This window comes from Pteronotus mesoamericanus, unplaced genomic scaffold (genome assembly GCF_021234165.1).
Source record: "Pteronotus mesoamericanus isolate MK-2021 breed Mesoamerican mustached bat unplaced genomic scaffold, CSHL_Meso_final contig_68, whole genome shotgun sequence".
Lineage (NCBI taxonomy): Eukaryota > Metazoa > Chordata > Mammalia > Chiroptera > Mormoopidae > Pteronotus > Pteronotus mesoamericanus.
Genome location: NW_026555234.1, coordinates 2403108 through 2422380, shown reverse-complemented (window position 1 = coordinate 2422380; position 19273 = coordinate 2403108). Strand labels below are relative to the sequence as shown.

At 62.2% G+C, this 19273-nt stretch overlaps 1 protein-coding gene across 1 annotated transcript in view; it reads left to right on the top strand.

Annotated features, from left to right (window-relative positions):
• SORCS2 (sortilin related VPS10 domain containing receptor 2) overlaps nt 1–19273 on the top strand; it is a 277701-nt gene that overhangs the window by 227931 nt on the left and 30497 nt on the right. The window contains exons 5-9 of the mRNA XM_054582215.1: nt 2317–2390; nt 6443–6507; nt 8904–9022; nt 9877–9966; nt 18341–18520. Coding sequence (XP_054438190.1) covers nt 2317–2390; nt 6443–6507; nt 8904–9022; nt 9877–9966; nt 18341–18520 — 528 coding nt within the window. The remainder of the gene's footprint in view (nt 1–2316; nt 2391–6442; nt 6508–8903; nt 9023–9876; nt 9967–18340; nt 18521–19273) is intronic.

The following is a 19273-nucleotide window of genomic DNA, read 5'->3' as shown; positions in this document are numbered from 1 at the left end:
GCACACCCCTTGCCCTTCTGGAACATTCCCGGCATCCTTCCAGCCAGCTTGCCAGGCCTTGCTGTCAGCCTAGAATGTTCTTCCACCTTCACTGACAAGAGGGAATCCCCCTCAGACCCGGGATCGGCATCCCGTCCCCTGGGGCTGTGCCCACCAAGGGCACCTTCACGGGCGATCGCGCAGCCCCCGGTGGGGGAGGGCTCTCTCTAGGGCCGGCGTTGAGCCCTGAGAGGCGAGGGTCCCGAGGGCCGGGGGCGGCCGTTCGTGGGCCAGGAAGGGCGCGGGTGGGTGTCCGCCCCGTCGCAGGCGGGCCGCCTGGGAGCTACGGCGGGGACGGCCCCAGAGGGACGGCTCACAGCACGTGCGTCCCCGCGGGTTTGGAGAACGGGCGCTTCGGATGGTTTCACTGGGTCAAAACCCAGGTCTTGGCAGGGCCACGCGCCCTCTGGGGCCGTGGACTCCGGAGAGGACGCCTGCCTGTCGCTTCCGGCCCCTGGCTCTCTGTGGGCGGCAAACCGATCGCTCCGGTCTTCCCAGGCAGCCCCGTCACCTCTGTCTGCGCCATCTTCCTGGTGTCGCATGTGTGTGCGTGTGTGTGTGTGTGTGTGTGAGAGAGAGAGAGAGAGAGAGAGAGGGAGGGTTGGGGAGGCAGGGAATCTCCCTCTGCCCCACCCACGTCACCCAGGACACTCTTCCTGTCGAAAGATCTTCACCGAGTGACCTGGCAGGTCCCCTCCAGAGGTTCCAGGGATTAGGACAAGGCTGTCTCTGGGGGTCGTGTGCAGCCTGCCCCCTGTCTCAGGAAAGGACCCAGGGGAGTCCTGGCCCTGGACTTCCCTGGACCCAGCGTGGCCCCGCCCAGCCTTCTGACCCCCTCCTGGTGCCTCCATGGGCCAAATCCAGCCAGAGGTCCAAGGGAACAGCCTTTGGGCGCCATTCACACAGCCGGCTCCAGGGCGGAGAGGGTGGAAAAGGGCAGAGCATGCCCTGGAGGCAGAGGGGAGCGGTCTGCTTCAGGAGCTTCCTCGGCAACCCCGGGGTCCCCTGCTCCCCACCCTCCCAGATTTCAGTGCCTTGCTTTCCCAGGATGCACCGTAACATGTAATAATATGTTCATGCTATTATTTGATTATTTCCTGCACTCTACACAGTCGCTTGGGGTAAGCTCCTTTGGGCAGGGGCTATACCTGGTTTATTTTTCACCATTTTATCTCAAGTTCCTGGATGAAAATATTTGTTGGGTGGATGGATGAAGGATGGATAGGTAGGTGGATGGATGGATGGATGGTGGATGGATGGGTGGGTGGGTGGATGGATGGATAGTGGATGGGTGGGTGCATAGTTGATGGATGGATGGATAGATGGATGGGTGGGTGGGTGGGTGGATGCTGCATTTCTGCAATAGTGACCACCAGGTCAGGATCCTTACACCGAGACCCTGAGGGCAGACTGAGCCATGGTTCCCTACAGGACCTGGGCTCCTGGCCCAGGTCTCGTCCTTGCTGACTGGTGTCCCCACATTTCCCTGGCCTCAGAGGCTGCCTCCCTGCTCCCGGTGCCTCCGCTGGCACATAGCGTGCTCCTGGATGTCGGCAGCGTGCCCAGCCTTCCTTGGGGACCACAGCACAGTCACGGGGATGGATTTTCTGCAGGAGCGGGCTGCGTTGCCATTGCCCTTTCAATTCTGGTGCCCTGAAAAACGGATGGAACTGCGAGCTCGCTGGTTCCCCTGGTTCTTTTCTGTGACTATAAAGAAAGGAAGAGGAGAGAAAAGGGCTTAGTTACGGCTGTGGGAGGAGTGAGGGATTTGAGGAAATCAGAGACAAGGACGGAGGAGGGCCGTCGTTTGCCACACCGCCCCCCGCCGCTCCCCTGCTCCGAGGATGGGATGAGGCGGCGCCGCAGAGACCATGAGGTCTGAAGGGCGGAAGCTCTCTGGCGCTTCACAGAACGTTTGCAGCCCTGCCCTAGGGTCCAATTTGCACATTCTTTCAGTGCCGCTGCACGACAGGCCGGGCTGGGCGTGGTAACAGCAAGGTGGCCGGCAGGCCAGGTGCCCGTGAGGGAGATGCCGCTGGGCAGCGGCCCCGGAACTCGGTGCAGCCCGGTCCCCCTGCCCCTGCCTGCTGGCCTCGGTTGGGAGGGCTCTTTATGGAGCCCCCGCCCTTGCCCCGGAGCCCCCGGGGGCTGGCCCGTGCCCCTGTGAGCACAGGGCCGGCCGCCTCCAGGTCCTCACGGCGGGGGACGGGGGGTCCTGGCCTTGGGGAGAGGCTCCCTGCTGACCGGGCCTCTGTTTCTCTTCTCTCTGTCCCAAAGCTCTACGTGACCTGCGACATGGGGAAGAAGTGGCTGCTTCTGCAGGAGCGGGTGATAACCGAGCAGGTGTTCTGGTGAGAGCACCCCCGAACCAGCGCGGTAGCCCCGCTATGCCCCGCCCACACCCCGCCCCCGGCCCCAGCCCTGCACCTCCTCTCCCCAGGGACACCTCCCAGGGGTTCCTTCTGCTCCGCGGGGCAATGAGAAACAGGGAAGACCTGGGGCCTGGTGTCCCCCAGGCCCCGCGTGCACTCGGCTTTGGGCAGCGGCTGGCTCCTGCTTGTGCTCTCGTGGGGGCCGCGCTCGGGTCAGGGGAGCCGGGGCTTGGGCGCCGTTGTTGGGTGAGGGAGTGAGGCCCGTGGCGCAAACACTCGCGAGGTCGGCAGCAGGGGTCGGAGGCGCGCTGGCTCTGGCCGCTGCCCCCACCAGTGGGCCATCCCCCGCCCCCCCCCGCCGGCGTGGCCGCCTTCAGGGGAGCTTGCATGCTTTCTACCAAATCTCTTTGCCTGTACACGCGTGTGTGTGCACACAGTGGGACAGCAGCCCGTCCCTCTTGCTCCACATGCACGTTCACGTGCGCAGTGGCAAGGAGCTAATTTCCTGTCCAACGGCCACAGGCTGGAGGGACCTCTGTCTCTCCTCTGGATTACGGGAGCCCGTGCGCAGCCGTTTTGCGGGGGGCAGGGCTGGTGGCCTCCTCCCCGCGGCCGCCCACGGGAGGGCCGGTTCCTTCCTCGGAAACCAGAGCCCTGCCATCCATCACGGTCTTGTCACCGCTGTCAGCGGCTGGCCCCACGGGCTTGGGGCGCCGGGGGGGGGCGAGGAAGTCGGATTTCGGAGCGGGGACGGCCTGGTGAGTGGGCAGAGCTGCCGTGCGGCCTCGGTGGCTCCAGCCCTGGCCCCGGCCCCGCCGCCGTCCGGGTCCACCCGAAGCTGCCGCGGGCGGAGAGAGAAACCCACCGCCCGCCGCTACTTTAAGGCACATTGGCACTGATTCAGACGCATTACCGTTGCGGCCAATCACACTATTTGTTCCCCCAAGTTTCTCAAATTGCTCCAAGTTTTTGTTAAGTGTGAGTGAGACTCGCTCCAGAGGCTTGGCCGCTGGGCCCGGCCCCTCCTGGAGCGTGGTGACCGTGGGGATGGCGCCCCCTGTTGTCAGTGGTGAATATCGCCGTTTTGGCAGCATTTCCCAGGCGCTTTGTCCTTGAACTGGCAGCAGGAAAGGCCCACATCCCAACTGCGGCTCAGGCTCACCTCTGTTCTGAGATGCTAAACGAGGGGCTCCCGAGTGGCCTCGGGCGGGGGCCTCACCGAAGGGCAGCCCTGGGTGGGGGACCTGTTGCGCTCCAGGCCCCGAGGGCCCTTGCGCACTACCCTCCCTGTTAGAGTCTCGTGGCCCTGGAACAAAATCATAGTAACAGCGGCCCAGCGGCTGCCGCGCTGTGAGCCCGCCCGTCCACCAGGCACCGACCTCGGGGCAACGCCCCGGCAATGGAACCCATTCAACAGCCCGATTGTCCCCGCCCCCTGGGGGGCAGAGGGAGAACCTGAGGCTCGGAGGGGGCTGTGACTGCCGGCCTGTGGCCAGTGGCCATGCTGTCGGCCCCGGGGGGCAGTCCGGCTGCCGGTCCTCCCCCAGGTCAGCACCTCCACTCAGGCCGCGCTCACCCGGGGAAGCCTCAGCCTCCCGCCGCCTGAGCTGCAGAGCGGCCCCGTGTGGGCCCATGGCTGGGCCTCTGCCGTGAGGGAATGAAGGCCACTGCCCAGCTGCGCGGCGACGCCCGGGAGGGCCCGTCAGAACCATCGCCTCACGGCCGTCCTTGGCAGCCAGGGAGGGAGAGCCGGTCCTCTGAGCTTCCGCAGCTCCTGGCTCCAGGTTGCCGCTGGCCCGTGGGTCGTCTCGCGTGACTGCTATTTCTGGGCACTGTTGCGTGGCCAGGCCCGAGGCCTCCCCAAACACGGCCTTTGGGGTCCTAGCGAGAGGAAAGCGCAGGAGCCACACACGTGTCGTGTCCTGCAGGGAGCCGGCTCGATGCGAGGTGCTCTCCTCGCAGAACCTGCCCTCCCAGCCCATGGGAGGTCGCGGTTCTGCGAGGAGTCGCCAGGACGCGGGTCGCGGGTCGCGGGGGCCGGCGCCAGGCCTCCGGCCCGAGGTGCCCACTCGCTCCAGGTCCTGCTGTGGGCGTGTCGGGAAAGAACCACGGGGGACGCTCTGATGGGGGAGTGAGAGAGCGAGGGAATGCGTCGGGGGGGGAACGTGTGGGAGAATGAGGGAGCGAGAGCGTGAGGCAGCAAGTAAAGGAATGGCAGAGTGAGTAGGTGGGTGAGTGAGTGACTGAATGAGCAAGAGAAGGAGTGAGTGGGTGGGTGAGTAAAGGAAGGAGCGAATGAGTGAGTAAACTAGTGAGGGAGGGAGGGAGGGAGGGAGGGAGGAGTCAGTGAACAGGCCGGTGTCATTACCAGACTTCACAGATGAGATTGTCAGACCCAAATTCCGTGGGCCCAGCTGAGGACCCTCAGGGCTCCCGAAGGGAACAATGGCCCTCTTTGTTCGGAAAAGATAGGACCCCCAGGCCGGAGGTCTCCCTCCAGGGAGCTCTCCAACGGCCTGCTCACAGGAGCCAAGTGGATGACACCTCGCCATCGAGACCCTCTGCGGAGGCTCAGAGACGGGCGCCCGCAGCCGAAGGTCAGCGCCCCACAGGGGCTCCTGGCCCGCGGCCCTCAGACCCACGGGCGTCTCCTGTCCCCTGGGGCCGCGGGTCCCTGGAGGAGGCGAAGCCCCACGCTGAGCGCTCTGCCCGGGGGTCTCCCGTCTGGCAAGACACCGTGGAAGGCAGCGTGCCTCTCCTGGGCCCTGCGTGATGCGGGAAGGGGCCTCCGCACCCTGACCCTCGGGTGGCTCGGGGGCGGGGGCAGTGTGCTGCGGGGCTCAGTGTCCCCCGGGGGAGGGACGTTTGCTTGGGGGCCCGTAACAGTCACATTGGCTGGAGTTTCACTGCAGCAGAAGCGCCCGCTCACCAGGCCCAGCGGTCCACGCTCTGGAGGAGGCTGAGTAGTTAGAGGGTTTCCAGGAGCCAGCGTAGCAAAGAAAATGGCAGGCAGGTCACAGCCCAGGGCCACACCGCAGAGTGAAAACCGGCACTCCCTGGACCCGACCTTCCCCACGCTTCACTTCCTGGGGGCCCAGCCCGGTGCCGGGCAGGCGCCTGGCGCCCGCGCTGACGCCACTGGCCCTCCCTGTTCCCCGGGACACCACCGCCCACGGGCGCGCCTGCCGTCTGCCCCTTCTCAGGCCTCCTTCTTGGCCCCTCAGCCACTGTGGTGCCCACTACAGCCCGGGCATGCCCGAGCCCCCAGCCCACGTGGTCACGGCGGGGCCAGCAGCGTGAGCAGGGCCTCCCCAGGGTGCCTGGGGACGGTGAGGTGGCCGGGAGCCACGGGGGAGGGCGGGGGTGCCGGCCGGGGGTGGGCCCTGTCCCTCACGGCCGGGCGCCCTTGGGTGTGGCTCCGCTCCTCTGGGCCTCAGCTCCCTAATTTGCACAGTCGGGCAGATACTCTCAGGCCCACCCTGGCCCCTCACGCCATTCCGATCATTTAAAAAAAAAAGACAACACACACACAACTCACATGAGGTCAACTGCAAAGGAGAACGTCTTGTATGAAGAGGACCATTGCCCTGGCGGATGTGACTCGGTGGACTGAGCGTCGGCCTGCACTCCGAGACGTCACCAGCCTGATTCCTGGTCGGGGCACAGGCCTGGGTTCCGGGTTTGATCCCCAGTTGGGGGTGTGCAAGAGGCAACCGATGGATGTTTCTCTCCCTCTCTTTCTTCCTCCTTTCTCCACTCTTTAAAAATAAGTAAGATCTTTTTATGAAAAAAATAAAAAAGAGCCATTGCTAGAAGAATGCTGGGCGAACCCCATGCCCTGCTGGACAGAAACCCCGGCCACCTCCCCGGAGCCGTGGGCTCTGGGGACTGTGGCCTCCAACCCACAGAGCAAAAGTGGCCTCAGTCCCAGGAGCTCGTGCAGCTACATGGGGCACGGGACAGCGACTCAGGCACCTCGCCGGGCTTGGGGACCCCATTCCTGACGCCAACCAGAGCACTTTGTGTTCCAGGGCTGTGTCTGGAGTGGACAATGAGTCTGACGTGGTCCACCTGCAGGCCCACGAGCTTGGAGGAGGTAAGCGGGGTGCGGCGGGGCGGGGCGCGGCAGGGCCAGGTGCGCGGGGCGGCCCAGCAGCCGGGCTAAGCGCGCCTGCGTTCGGTGGCTTGTCCTCGGTGGCCAGCCCCGCACAGCGGCCTCGCCTGTTATGACGTGGCATAATTTTAACTGTGCTTGTTTTCTGGCGGGAGGTAAATTAGAGTCGGGGAGCCCTGCTCCCTTGAAAAAATTTAGTCTGACGGCGATTCGTTCTGGCCCCTGAGCTCTTGAGTGCTTCCCGCTCAGCCAGGCCCATGCCCGGCGCCCGCCCTGCAGCGGGGCAAGGGCGTCGTGTCCTGCTGCGGGCTTGGAAGTGAGCGAGAAAGCCCTGCCCCTTGCCCGGAGAGGGACAGGAGGTGCGCTGGGCCGCTGTGCAGGCCACGGACGTGAGCGCAGCGGGGAGGCGCGGAGAGAGGCGGGGGCACCGCCCGGTGCCCGTCCCAGCTCTGACCACAGTCCCCTGCAGGCACCGGGGGCGCCGGCCTCTCTGGGGGTGGAGACCCCGCAGTGGGTGCTGGCATGTGCAGGCAGTGCCTCCCTGGGCAGGACGAGCTCTGTGGGGGGTCGATGTGGTGCGGGCAGCGAACGTGCTGGCGGGAGCAGGCCCGGGTGACAGCCCCCGCCCCCGGCCTGGGGCCAGCGCCCTCGCCCGCCTGCACCTCAGTCTCCTCGACGGTGAGATGGGTCCGTACACACGGGGCGCTCAGCCCCAGGACCTCAGGAGCGAGCGCTCAGCGGAAGGAGGCTGCTGCTGGGCCCTGTCACCGTTTCCAAGCCCTCGGCCCTTCCTGGGTCCGTGACGGCCAGCCTGCCGCTCCCCCCCGGGCGGCCGCGGGTGCTGGCTCCCGAGGGCCTGGCGTCCGCGCCCCTTCTCTGCTCCACGGGCGGAAACTCCATCCTGGCTGCTTGGGAACGGCCGCAGTGGCCGTTCCCAGCACAGCATGGGCAGGTGCCGCAAATCAGGGCTTTCTCGCCCCTGCACAGCCCACCAGGACCATGGGAGGTGTCCTTCGTCTGCCGTGCTGGCACCTGGCCTGGGACACAGAGGGTCCGACCAGAGTGAGCGAGCGAGCAAGCGAGTGAGCGAGCGAGTCAGTGAATGACTTGCCACCTTTCAGCCCGGCCTAAGCTGGTCCCCACCGCGGTCCAGCTGGGTGAGCCCTGCCCAGGACACTCGCTGGCCACAGGGAGTGGCTCGGCTAGTCCAAGGAAAACCGGACATTGGTTCTGAGGTGGTAGCCGTGACCCAGGTGTTGCTGGCTGGGCACGACACGTGCCGCTGTCCCTGGACCTCTCACGACTCCCCGAGGGGGGCATGCAGGCTCCTTCACCGGGAGGAACGGAGGCCGAGGTGGCCCTGCGGTGACTCGGGGCTGCCTGGCCGCCCGGCGCCGTGGGCAGGATCAGCCCCAGAGGCGCTCAGGCTGCGGGGCGCCCTTGCTGGGCGCCACCTGGTCCCTGGGCTGAATCCCACCCCCTCCCCACAAGCTGGAAAGAAGCGCTTTCCAGGGCAGGCAGCCCTAGCCCCGCCCTCCACCCGACTTGGGCGCCCTGAGCCCTCAGGGACAGGACCACGCGGCCAGGGGCACGCCCGGGTTTCTCCGCCGTGAGCACTTGGAAAGCGGCGAGAGCCTTTGCCTGGAGCTGGGGGGGAGGGCGGGGGGGGGGTAAGGGCACGCGAGTCCTACCCTGTTCAGGCAGGTCAGACCCTGCAGGGCGGGACGAGTCTGTGCCAGCGGTGGGTGCCCACCGTGGCCCTGGGCCCCCTTCCGCGGGTGACCGCACATGCCCAGGGCAGGCCGGGAGAATGGGGACGCGCCCACAGTCTGGGTCATTCCGAGGCCCTGTCCCGACACAGGGGTCCAGGGTACAGCGTGTGTGTGCAGGCCGGTCCCCTGGGGCAGAGGGAGGGCAGCCAGAGCAGCCGGCTCGTGGCTCAAGCCCTGTGCGCCGCCCCACCTCTCGGCTCTGGGCTTCAGACCGCGGTCAGCGAGCAGTTCCCGGCCAGGGCCGCTGGTGACGGTCAGCTGGCAGGCCACGGGGTCCGCGCCTCAGATCCACTCGGGCACTCCTACGGGCGTGGCCTTTCTTTGGGATAAGCTGGGGCAGCCGTTGGACCGCTTTAGACGAGGCCCCCCGCGCCCCTCGGCCGCGTCTCTCCCCTGCCGGGCGGGCCCACTGGCGGCTTCCTGAGCTCCTGGCCCAGAGCCGCTGCGCAGCAGCACAGGGCGGACCCCTTCGAACCCCAGCCCGCCCACAGGCCCACAGCGCTGCCGCCCCCGGAGCCGCGCGGGGCCCGGCACTCGGTGCCCGAGGCGGACTCCGCGCCTCAGGGGGGCCGGGCGACCCGGGCAGCTGGCTCTTCTCTCCTGCAGGTTTTCGGTATGTCACCTACCACATCTACAACTGCTCCCACAAGACTTTGACGTCTCCCTTCTCAGGCCCGATCGACCTCAACTCCCTGTTTGTGGAGAACGATTACATCTTCTTCACGGTACCGTTGCCTCGGGCCTCTCGGAAAGGGGCCTCCGGGGACGTGCAGTGGGAGCCGTTCTGCAGGGAGTGAATTGCAGTCAAGAGGCAAAAAAAAAAACAACCCCACACCGCTTTCAAGTGTCACTTAGTTTGCAGCTTCCTCCACCCTGTGGTCGTGGCGGGCTCCCCCTGGATGGCCCGCAAAGCCAGACCCCGGGTCTGATGCTGCCTGCCTGGCCCACCTCCGCCCACCCCCGAGCAGCCTCCCGCAGCTCAGGGCCCCCGCCCACACTCATTTTGCTCCCCCTGGTGTCGGTGACCTTGGCATTGATAGGGCTGTCTCTGGTCATTGGCTTTGGCTGCCAGATACCAGCTGTCCACAGCCCAGCGATCAGGACCCTGCTGCCTGGACACACGGGGACTCAGGCTGTAGTTGCCTCAGAAACCATGTGGTCTGACCATTCAGGAACTCCAGTCAACAACTGGTCATACCACTTCTTGATTACTGCTACTGACGAGGAGCTCAGTCCTTCCAAAACAACCTATCCTGTCTCCTGCTTGGCTCAAACCTTAGAAAGTTCATTCCACCTTGCTCCCTAACTCAGATGCAGGGGAATGAAATGTTGATCGAGCAGGAAGAAAGAGCTTAGCTCTACCTGAAGGAGGTGGAGGAAGCTTCTCAGAGGAGGAGCATTTGGTGTGGGGCGTTGCAAGATGAGCAGGAGTCCCGTCTGTTTCTGGCAGAGCGGGTTTAAGCAAAGTCAAAGGGCACTTTTTTCCACAAGCTGAATGCAAAGTGCAGTTTTTCGTTCACGAGGCTCTGGCTTGAAAGGAAACCCAGCCCCTCAAAAACGCGCTTCTCCCTCCTGCTAGGCAACCTCAAGCAACCGGACCAAGTTCTACGTCTCCTACCGTCGCAATGACTTCGTCCCGATGAAGCTACCCAAGTACGCATTGCCGAAGGTAGGCGCGGTGTCCTCGCCCGCCGGGCTGGCGGCCTGCACTCACTGGCGGGGCGGTGGGGCCCGTGCGCAGACGCCTGGGGGCCCCCGGGTCAGGCTGGGCCAGAGCAAGCGTGGCCGGGCGTCCTCGCGCTACGCCCCCTCCCAGCTCCGCGCCGGCGTCACATGCGCCCAGCCTCCTCCCGTCTCAGGGCCCGGCCGCGCCCTCCGCCTGCCCGCCCGTCCGCCCCAGGGCATCGCGCACACAAGGTGATTCAGGACACACATCACTTACCAGCGACCCCCCAGCCGTTTCCTGCTGGCATCCCACCCGCCTCCGCCCGGACACCCAGGGTGCTGGGGACGCCCCGAGGGGCTCCCCGCTTTCAGCTGGAGTTTTCAGAGGTGGGGGCAGTTCCTGTGCCGTGGACCTCTGCTTCCTGGCTGCCTGGAGCGGGGCCTGGCACATAGTAGGTACTCAGTGTCCGTAACCTCCAACCCCTTGCCTGGGCAGGTAAAAATGGGGGGCCCAGGCCGCCCAGACCCTGCGCCCGGCCCGGCCTCCGGACCCCGCTCCACAGCCCCTCCCTGCTCTGACGCTGCTCCTGTGTTACAAGGGGGGTGGGGATTGGCGTCAGGAGGCTGAGCAGCCTGTCTGAGCTGCACGGCCCGTTAGAAGCCAAAGCCGGGCTCAGACCCAAGTCCGGGCGAGCGAAACCAGCCTCGCGCCCAGAGGCCGTCGCGTGGCCCCTTTGCAGCTCCGCGCCCTGCCTGCGTCGCTCAGAAGCACAGGCGCTGCGCCCTGTCCTCCCAGGCGCGTTCACGGAGCAGTGCGAGCCAGAGACCGCGCCAGGCGCGGGGCTGCCGCCGGGAATCACACTCCAGTTTCCCACCCTCGGGCGCTTCCGCAGAGCAAGCGGGCCGAGCCTCGGGTTGCAGACAGGTGTACGGAGGAATCGCAGGCCGTGACTGGTGTTGCGAAGGGACGGGGGGGCGGGGGGGGCAGAGACAGGAGGTGGCGGGGGTGTGAGGGTGCATGGCTCTCCCGAGGGGACTTTTCCCCTGAGCCCGGCGGTGGGGGCGGCGTGTGGGCCGTGGCGGGGCGGGGCAGGGGGCCCGGCTGAAGGCCGGGGTGGGGCGGCCGAGCGGGGCGGTGGGTGGCTGTGAAGCCTGAGGACCCGAGTGCCCCCACGCTGGGCACGGTCAGACCCCGCCTGAGCCAGCAACAGGGGAAGTGCGCGAGGCTTTATCTTTTTCAATTGATTTTAGAGAGAGCAGCGGGAGGGAGGGAAACGTGGATTTGTTGTTCCGCCCATCCATGCATTCCATTGGTTGACACTGGTACGTGCCCTGCACATCGAACCTGCAACCTCGGCATATTGGGACGGTGCTCTAACCAACTGAGCTACCCGGCCAGGGCCAATACATGAGGCTTTAAAAAAAAAACTTTTTAAAATTTCTACTTAAAAAAAGAAAAGGAAATGGAAAGGAAAGAAAGAAAAGGAGCGCGCTTACTACCTGAACTTCAGGCTTGGCCGGGGGAGTAAAAGCTAGTGGTTTCGTTTAGGGTGACCGCCTTGGTGTCCTTGGGGGGCGGTGAGGGGACTTTTCAGCTTCTGAGGAGCTTTTCCTCCCCCCGACCCCGGGGGCTGCCGCACCGGTGTCCTGCGTCCTGGGCTCTCTGTCCCTGTGTTGGGTCCGGTGGAGAGAGGGCCCTCCAGGTCAGGTCGCTCTCGGGGACATGCCCCCCAGAGCCTGTGGGGTCCTGTTGTCCAGCCCGAGACAGGGGCCTCCTTCCTCCTCCCCAAACTCAGGGGAGCAGCCAGACCCCAGCATTTGCCACCGTCAACTTGTAGAACTGACTGATGGAATTTCCCGCTCAGATTTTGTTGCTTGATGGCGAATTTGTAACTCTTGCCTGCTTCCTCCCCCTAAACCACCCCCGCCTTTTTTTCTTTAATCGCCTGAGCAACACCATGAAAACAACAGACGTCAGGGCCGTGGGCTCCCCCACCGTCTCCCCCCGCCCACGCCCTGTTGGGTTTTCCCTGTGGCGGCCCTTGACCCTGGGCCACAGCGGCTTTTCTGTGCGGAGCTCCAGCCCCGGCAGCCGCTCTCCCGTGGCACTGTAGCGTGAGGACTTTTCCGGAAGGATGCAGGACGGCCGCTGTAAGTGAGGGCGGAGCTTCTGGCTGAGGGGACGCACCTGCAGCCGGGCCAGGCTCCTGGCGCGGGGCTGGGGGGCTGGTTTCCATTTTTCCTAGTGAGCAGCAGTGCCACCGTGCGTGTGGCCGTCCCTGCAGATGTTTCTCCTTTATTCCCTCAAGTTACAGTCCAGGAAGGACTTCCGGACAAAGGGTACGCGCATTTGCGTAGCTTGGTGCCTTTCTTAAAGGGGGCCACCTTGCCGCGGCCGAGTGAGGACGGACCCCCTGGAATGCGGCCTTGCCGATGCTGTGTTTGTTGCGTGGTTTCTTTGTTCCGTTCTGATTTAAAGGGTATAAGCGGTAACATTCTGCTGTTTTCATTCATCTACCTGTGAAAACTCTAAAGCATGAACAGTTTTGACTCTATTCATCAGTCTCCTTTGCTCGAGTTAGTTACTTGTAATGATTTTTTAAAAAATACTCATGTTTTCTAACAGAAAATAAAGAGGTAATGGCTAAAAACAGGAAAAAGAAGGAAAATCCAAATAACTACCAAGTATATAAAAAAACCTTTGTAAGCATAAAGTAAATGCACCTCTACTTTAAATGCTCCTTTATGTGTAATAAACTTATATAAAGTAAAATAAAACCCACAGAGCATAAGAACAAAGGTGGAAGTGACATCAGGGACGACGGTGGAGTCAACGGCAGGAGGGACCGTCTCTCAGCGAGACGGCCGCTGCGGGACAGAGCCTGCCGGCCGGAGCCCCAGAGTCTGTGCGCAGGCTGGCAGCTCTCGGCGGGCGCGCGGGGATGCTTAATTTCCACGGCGTCAGCTCCTACCGCAGTGCTGGCTGCCCATCCCCACCCCCAGCCCAGTGGCAGGCGGATGTGCCCGTGTCCCCAGGGAAGCACGCACTCAGCTTGCCGGAGCAGAGCGGGCACTTGGTCCAAAGGCTGGGAGTCTGTGCCCTGATCCTTGATTCTGCTTTTGATCCTGAGGGGCTGCCGCCATCCTGCCTGGCGGTCCTTACTGCAACCATCGCCCGCTGAGGCGGCTTCCAGAGGACGTAAAGGGCCGGAGCCTGTTTTACCCACTTCATTTTCCTTCTTTTCCCCTTTTGGGAACCAGCTATTTAAGGACTAGGATACTCAAAAGCTACCACATGTATGGAAGAAGTTAGGAAGTCCCCAGGCATGCCCCAGGAAAAGTGCGGGCTCAGAAAAGACCCAGGAAGAACCCAAGTTTACACCTCAGGCTGACGCTTGCTCCAGAGTCAGCCTACAATAATCAAAAACGGAAACAAAAATGAAACAGCAAACCCTGGGAAAGGGGGACGGATCTGATCGCCACGGTTACCGCATTATTACGGCCAATGTTTAATTTCAACAGCAGCAAAAAGTCAAAAGTCATACAAAGAGTATGATCCATTTGAAGGGAAAAAACATAAACCAACAGAAATTGGTCTTGAGTAAGAGCCGATGACAGACCTACTAGATGACGACTTTAATACCTCTGCCTTAAGAGGCAATAGAAATAAATAAGAAATACAGAATGGAACCAAAAAGAAGTTCTGGAGCTGAAAAGAACAATAATTGACATGGGAAAATTCACTAGAAGGGTTCAAAAGCAGAGTTGAGCAGAGAATTTGATGATAGGACAATTGAAATGATCGAGTCTGAGGAATGGAAAGAAAAAAGATGGAAGAAAAGTGGACGCCGTCCAAGGGACCTGTGGGGCAACAGGAGGTGGACCCGCGTGCTCCTGGGGGGGTCCCGTAAGGGAAGAGAGAGGGGCACAGAGATTATTAAAGAAACAGGGGCCAAAACATGCCCAAACTGATGAAAGACATGAATGTAAATATGTAAAAAGATGATGAATGCCAAGTAGTATAAATACAAAGAGAGCCACACCAAGGCGCGTTATAATCACACTGTTGAAAGACGAGGAAGGAATATCGAAAGCAGCAAGAGGGAAGCAAGTTGTCACATAGGAGAGATATTCCGTAAGATTTTAGGCAGATGTCTCATCAGAAACCTTGGAGGCCAGAAAGCAATGAGTTCACACATTGAAAATGCTGAAACAATCTGATGAGGCGCTTGGTCATTGGGCTCCTCTACGAATTTTATATAGAGATCTATGGGGGAAATTTCCCTTATCATGCTTATAAAAATGTTTTTAAACTTTACAAAATTACTTCTTTAAAATACAAGCCTGGCAACTAGTAGAACAATACAAATACCTGTCCCCTTTCTACCTGCTTGCCTCTCCGTCCCTTGTTTCCAGAGCACCCTCATTCCTCAAGGCAAGGACTGTGGAAAGTCTTGGAGACTTCGCCGTTTCCGTTCTGCCTCTACGTCTTAGTTTCCTAAACCCCAGTTTTTAGCTGGTACCCACCCCATTGCTTCCCACCTAAAAGACTGCATTTCCCAGCTTCCCTGGTAGACACTATGGTCCTGTTTCTAAAAATACGACCAGTGCCATATAAGGGGACTTGTTATGGGAGACTCCTCAGAGTCTTCCTGGAAAGACAGGATTTTCTATCCCCCTTTCCTCCCTCCTTTCTGCTGCCTGCCATTGATAGGCTGGCAGGGGCCCTAGCTATCATCGTGGGCCGTGCAGACCAGGCGTATCGCGAGACAGTAGAGTGTGGCTCCGAAGGAGCCTCTGTTCCTGGCGGCTTTGTAGAGCTTCCGCCCTGGGCTGTCTGCATCTGGACTTCTTTTACCTCCCGGAGACAGGAGCTTCTATCTCGTTCAAGTCCCCTGCCCCAACCCCAGTTTCTGTTACTTAACAATCAAACCTAATTCTACCTGATAACAAATACTGGCAACGTTGGCATCTCCATCCACACATTTCTTCCGGCTGTAGAGTTGCACACCAGGTCTGTCCAGAAGGTGTCCAGCCATGTGCTATGAAAAACAGACTTTTGTTGAAAAAGATACAAGAGATGAGAAACATCGTACGCAGGACAGTGGTGCCTCAGTCCCCTTCGGTTATGACCTTCTTGAGGAAATACGGTTGATTCGTAACAGATTCAATCAAGTCATTAGCAACTCACGTTCCGTGCCAAGACCCTGTACCAAAATCTCGGACACTGTTGATTTTGGAATCCCCACATCAGCTTCCGGGTCTCACACTGTCCGTCGCTGATCTTTGTTGATTGCAGCCCATATGCGTTCAACATTCTCAGGTGTTCTGCTTGTTGCAATTCTTCCAGAGCGTGGGTCACGTTCAGCAGACCCTAGGCCATCTTTAAAGCGTTTGTGCTGCGCTTTCATTTGTGATGCACTCACTGCGTTGCCCCCCAAAGCCTTCCGAATCACCCGAATAGTGTCCGCGGAGGGATGTTTAAGCTTAAGGCAAAATGTGATGCAGATTCGTTGCTCTCCTCGCTCAGTCATTTTGAATGCGACGGCCACACAGTACGCATGCTCACTCAACGGCATGTACTGCCGCACACTGACTAGGACAGCGAAGTCGTCTGCCATGACCCGCGTGGGGTGGCGGTCCCTGAGTGGGAGCGATGGGAGATTGAGAAAGGACAACACAACACAAAGACACAACGCAAGACAATGTAGAGAAAAGCAGGGGCCAGGTGGGACATTGTCCTCTGATGGAGAGACAATGGCAATGACCACGGTCTCCACGTTTATTTTATGGGGGTTAGTTAGATAAAGCTCAAGGGAGTTTCACAGACTTAGGGGAACGCTGTGGGCACGGATTGCTCTGTTCCCAGGCTACCTACGTGATAGAGCTTTCTTCTGCAGAGGTTGCGGCCGTCTTCAGCAGAAGCCTGTGGATATATCTCTCTTCTTAACCCCCCGGGCTCGGGCTGCCGCCAGTTGCCAGCTTGCTGTGCCTTGCGGATACAAGTGGTCCTTGCCAAGTGTTTAACCTGGCTTTTGACGTCAGCCTTCACCGTCCTCCACAGTTGGCCTTGTTCACACGTGTGCGTCCAGTCCACTCTCCTTGGCTGCCAAGTTACATCAATGTCGTGCAAACAGTTCTCGTTACATTAACAACGGCTGGACTTTTTCCGGACAGACCCGTACATACGAACGCGTACACAGATACGCGACTGCGTTTTGTTTCAAAATGGAGTCAACAAATATCGCAGCTTCTAACTTTTCTTTTAAAAAAAAGAATCATATATTTAACCAAAAATTACATGTTATTTACCACTCTCTAATCTGCAAAGATTTTCAAAAGACTGTTCTCCATGCGGGCCTCAAGGGAAGGGAGCAGCCTGTGCCCTGCTGGCGGGAAGGCGCGAACGGTACAGGCTCCCAGGACAGAAGGGAACCGCGTGCAACAAGGGCTTTGAAGCTGCCCAGCCGTGCGCCGCGGCGGCACCCCTCCTCGCAGCCTGCGCCGAGGAGGCCGGCAGAGGCAGCGGCCCGGGGGTGCGTTCCCGCCGGGTGTGCACACAGAGCTGGAGGCGTGGAAGGCCGCGAAACCCGTTACACCCGCAACGTGGCGTGCCACGCTGCCATTGCTTACAAACAGCTTTTATGCCCAAGGGAAACGCTCCCCACACACCGCGAAAGAGCCAGCCACGGCCATATGTGAGAAATATGGAAGCCGTGCTTGGGAAAAGCGCCAAAGTACACATATTTAAAGGTCGTTCATTTCCGGTCTCTCTAGAGGTGACACCGAAGGCAACTTTTTGTCACTTTGTACACCTTTCTGTGTTTCCCAGAGGTCAGCAGCGCTGATGCAGGTGTGGAGCAGGCCACGCTGGGCAGCGCGGTCACAGCGAGCACTGAGCGCTTGCTGGCGTGGAGGCCGGCGCGCCCGCGGCGGGACCCAGCGAGCGCCCTCCCCCGTGTGAACCAGCACGGCTCGTCCCGTGCCCGAGCACGGAGAAATGGGGGCGCCTCTGCACCCTGTGGTCCCGCGTCACAGAGGGGAGCCGCTGGGCCCTGCGTCCCCTGAGCCAGCCTGGAGCCTCCCCTAGTCCCAGCTGCCTGGCTCCAGTCACCTCCGGGGGTGAGATTTCTGTCATAGACAGAGGGTCTGCCGGACATTGCTCGGTCCTCCCGGAACAAGGTGCACCGTGGCTGCGTCACCACCGCGTCCCTTCTCGGCCCAGCCCCTTGTTTGACCTCGTGGCCCAGGCCGGGCCATGAGGTGGGAGGGGGTGGGGCCCGGGCAGCCCCTGACTCGCTCCCGCCCGAAGGCCATGTCTGACTGCACAGAACAGTGGCGCGATCTGCTGTGGGAGAGAGAGAACTCCACCTTCCCACGCCCTAACCTCAGCCGAGAAAACGTAGGGGAGCGGATCCCCACACTGTCCCTGCCACCTGGAGGGCGCCGCCCCGCCTCCGTCCCAGCCCCTGTGTCTTGCCAGCTCCATTGTCAGCAGGTCAGTGGAAGCTTCCGGCGACAGGAGGCAAAGGGACAGGCACTGCCAAGGACAAACTCCTGGTAGCTGCTGAGGGGCCCGATCGGGCGCCCGCCTGCCGCGTTTGGCGCTGGCTGGGAGAGAGGAGCAAAACGAGCGGCCGTGGTCGGCCCCGAGCCCCCTTTTCTGCGCTGGTACTCGCCTGGGTGTTCTTCTGCTTCTGAACTGGGAGCCTGGCGCCGAGACCCGAGGCAGCGGGTGAGGGCGCTCCGGAGCGGCCCGGCCCTCCTGCTCCCGGGGAAGCTGAGCCTGAGAGCCTGGGTCTTCACTGCTCCCCGCGTCGGGGCGGCCCGCCACCCCACCGTGCCCCCGAGCGCCTGAGGGGGCCCTGCTGGGCGAGGGCACCCGCGGCTGTGACGCAGCCCTCAGCGTGGGCGGGCACGTGGCAGGCAGTTCCCGGAGGGCAGAGACCCCGCGTGGCTCTGCACCGGCCCTGCGCCTCGCACAGTGCCTGGCTCGCGGTCGGCACCTGATGGACCCCGGCCGAAGGCAGGGCCCATGGATGGCTCACCTGACCCGCAGGAGGGGACGGGGGTGGGGGGGTGGGGCTTGGGGAGGACACCCACCCCTCCCCTCCGAGGCGACCACCTAGGGGTGCACGGAGGGGGCCTCCCCCCACTGCAGAGGCAGTTGGGCAGCCGGCCCGCTGCGGGGCCGGCGGAGGGGCCCCCCGCACGGTCCCCGGTGCCGTTGCCCCCAGCCTAGCAGAGGGCGAGGCTGCCGCTCCCTCTCTAAGGCAGGAAACGGCGGCCCGGCAGGTGAAGGGCCTGGCCAAGGCCACGGCGCTGCGGCCGGCGTCCCGGGCCCCCCTGACCCTCTCCCCCCACCGCCGCGCCCCCAGGACCTGCTGGTGGTCAGCACGGACGAGAACCAGGTGTTCGTGGCGGTGCAGGAGTGGTACCAGACGGACACCTACAACCTGTACCAGTCGGACCCGCGCGGTGTGGCCTACTCGCTGGTGCTGGAGGACATCCGCAGCTCCCAGCGGCCCGAGACGGAGGCGGTCATCGACATCCTGGAGGTGGGCCCGGGGCCCCGCCCCGACCCCCAACAGCCAGCACACTGTCGGGGTTCTGCAGAGGTTCCTCAAAGGGTCACGTGTTTGGGGCTCGGCAGGCCCGGGGGGGCCTGTGGAGGTCCTTCCAGAGCAAGGGAGAAGACTAGCTCTTTATGAAGAGTAGCTTTCGTAACGCAGGTCTACTGATGAGCAGAGCGGGCTCACGGGCGGAGGGGACGTGTCGCTGAACCGGGCTGGGTTCCGTGTCGGTGGTCCCTGTTACCCACTGGCCCGCAGGGGCCATCTGGGAGGCCGCCGGGCCCCCCAGCCCCCGTCCTGCTGAAAGCCCCGCCGAGGCCGGGGTTGGCCTGCGGGACAGAGGCCGTGACCCCCCGCTCTTATCGCAGCCCCCTGAGGTCCCCGCCCCCATTCTCTCCCCCTCAGCCTCTCCCTCCCGCTCTGTCTGTGTGTCTGACGTCTGTCTGGCTCCTCCTCATTCTGTCTCCGCCCCCCTCGGCCCCTCCAGCCCCTCCTCTCTTCTTTCCACACATGGAGCCTGCCCCCCACCCCTGGCACATGGTTGACAGAGCCCCCGGCCACGGTCGGGACACAGCCATTGTGGTGGCTGAATACAGACCCAGAGAGACCCGTCCACATCGGGCCTCAGGACCTGTGACCGCGACCTTATTTGGAAAAAGGATTTTGGTTTGGGGCGAGTGGCGGGGGGCTCGGAGGAAAGCCCAGAGCAATTCCATCGGTTGAGGCCCCGTGTGTCCC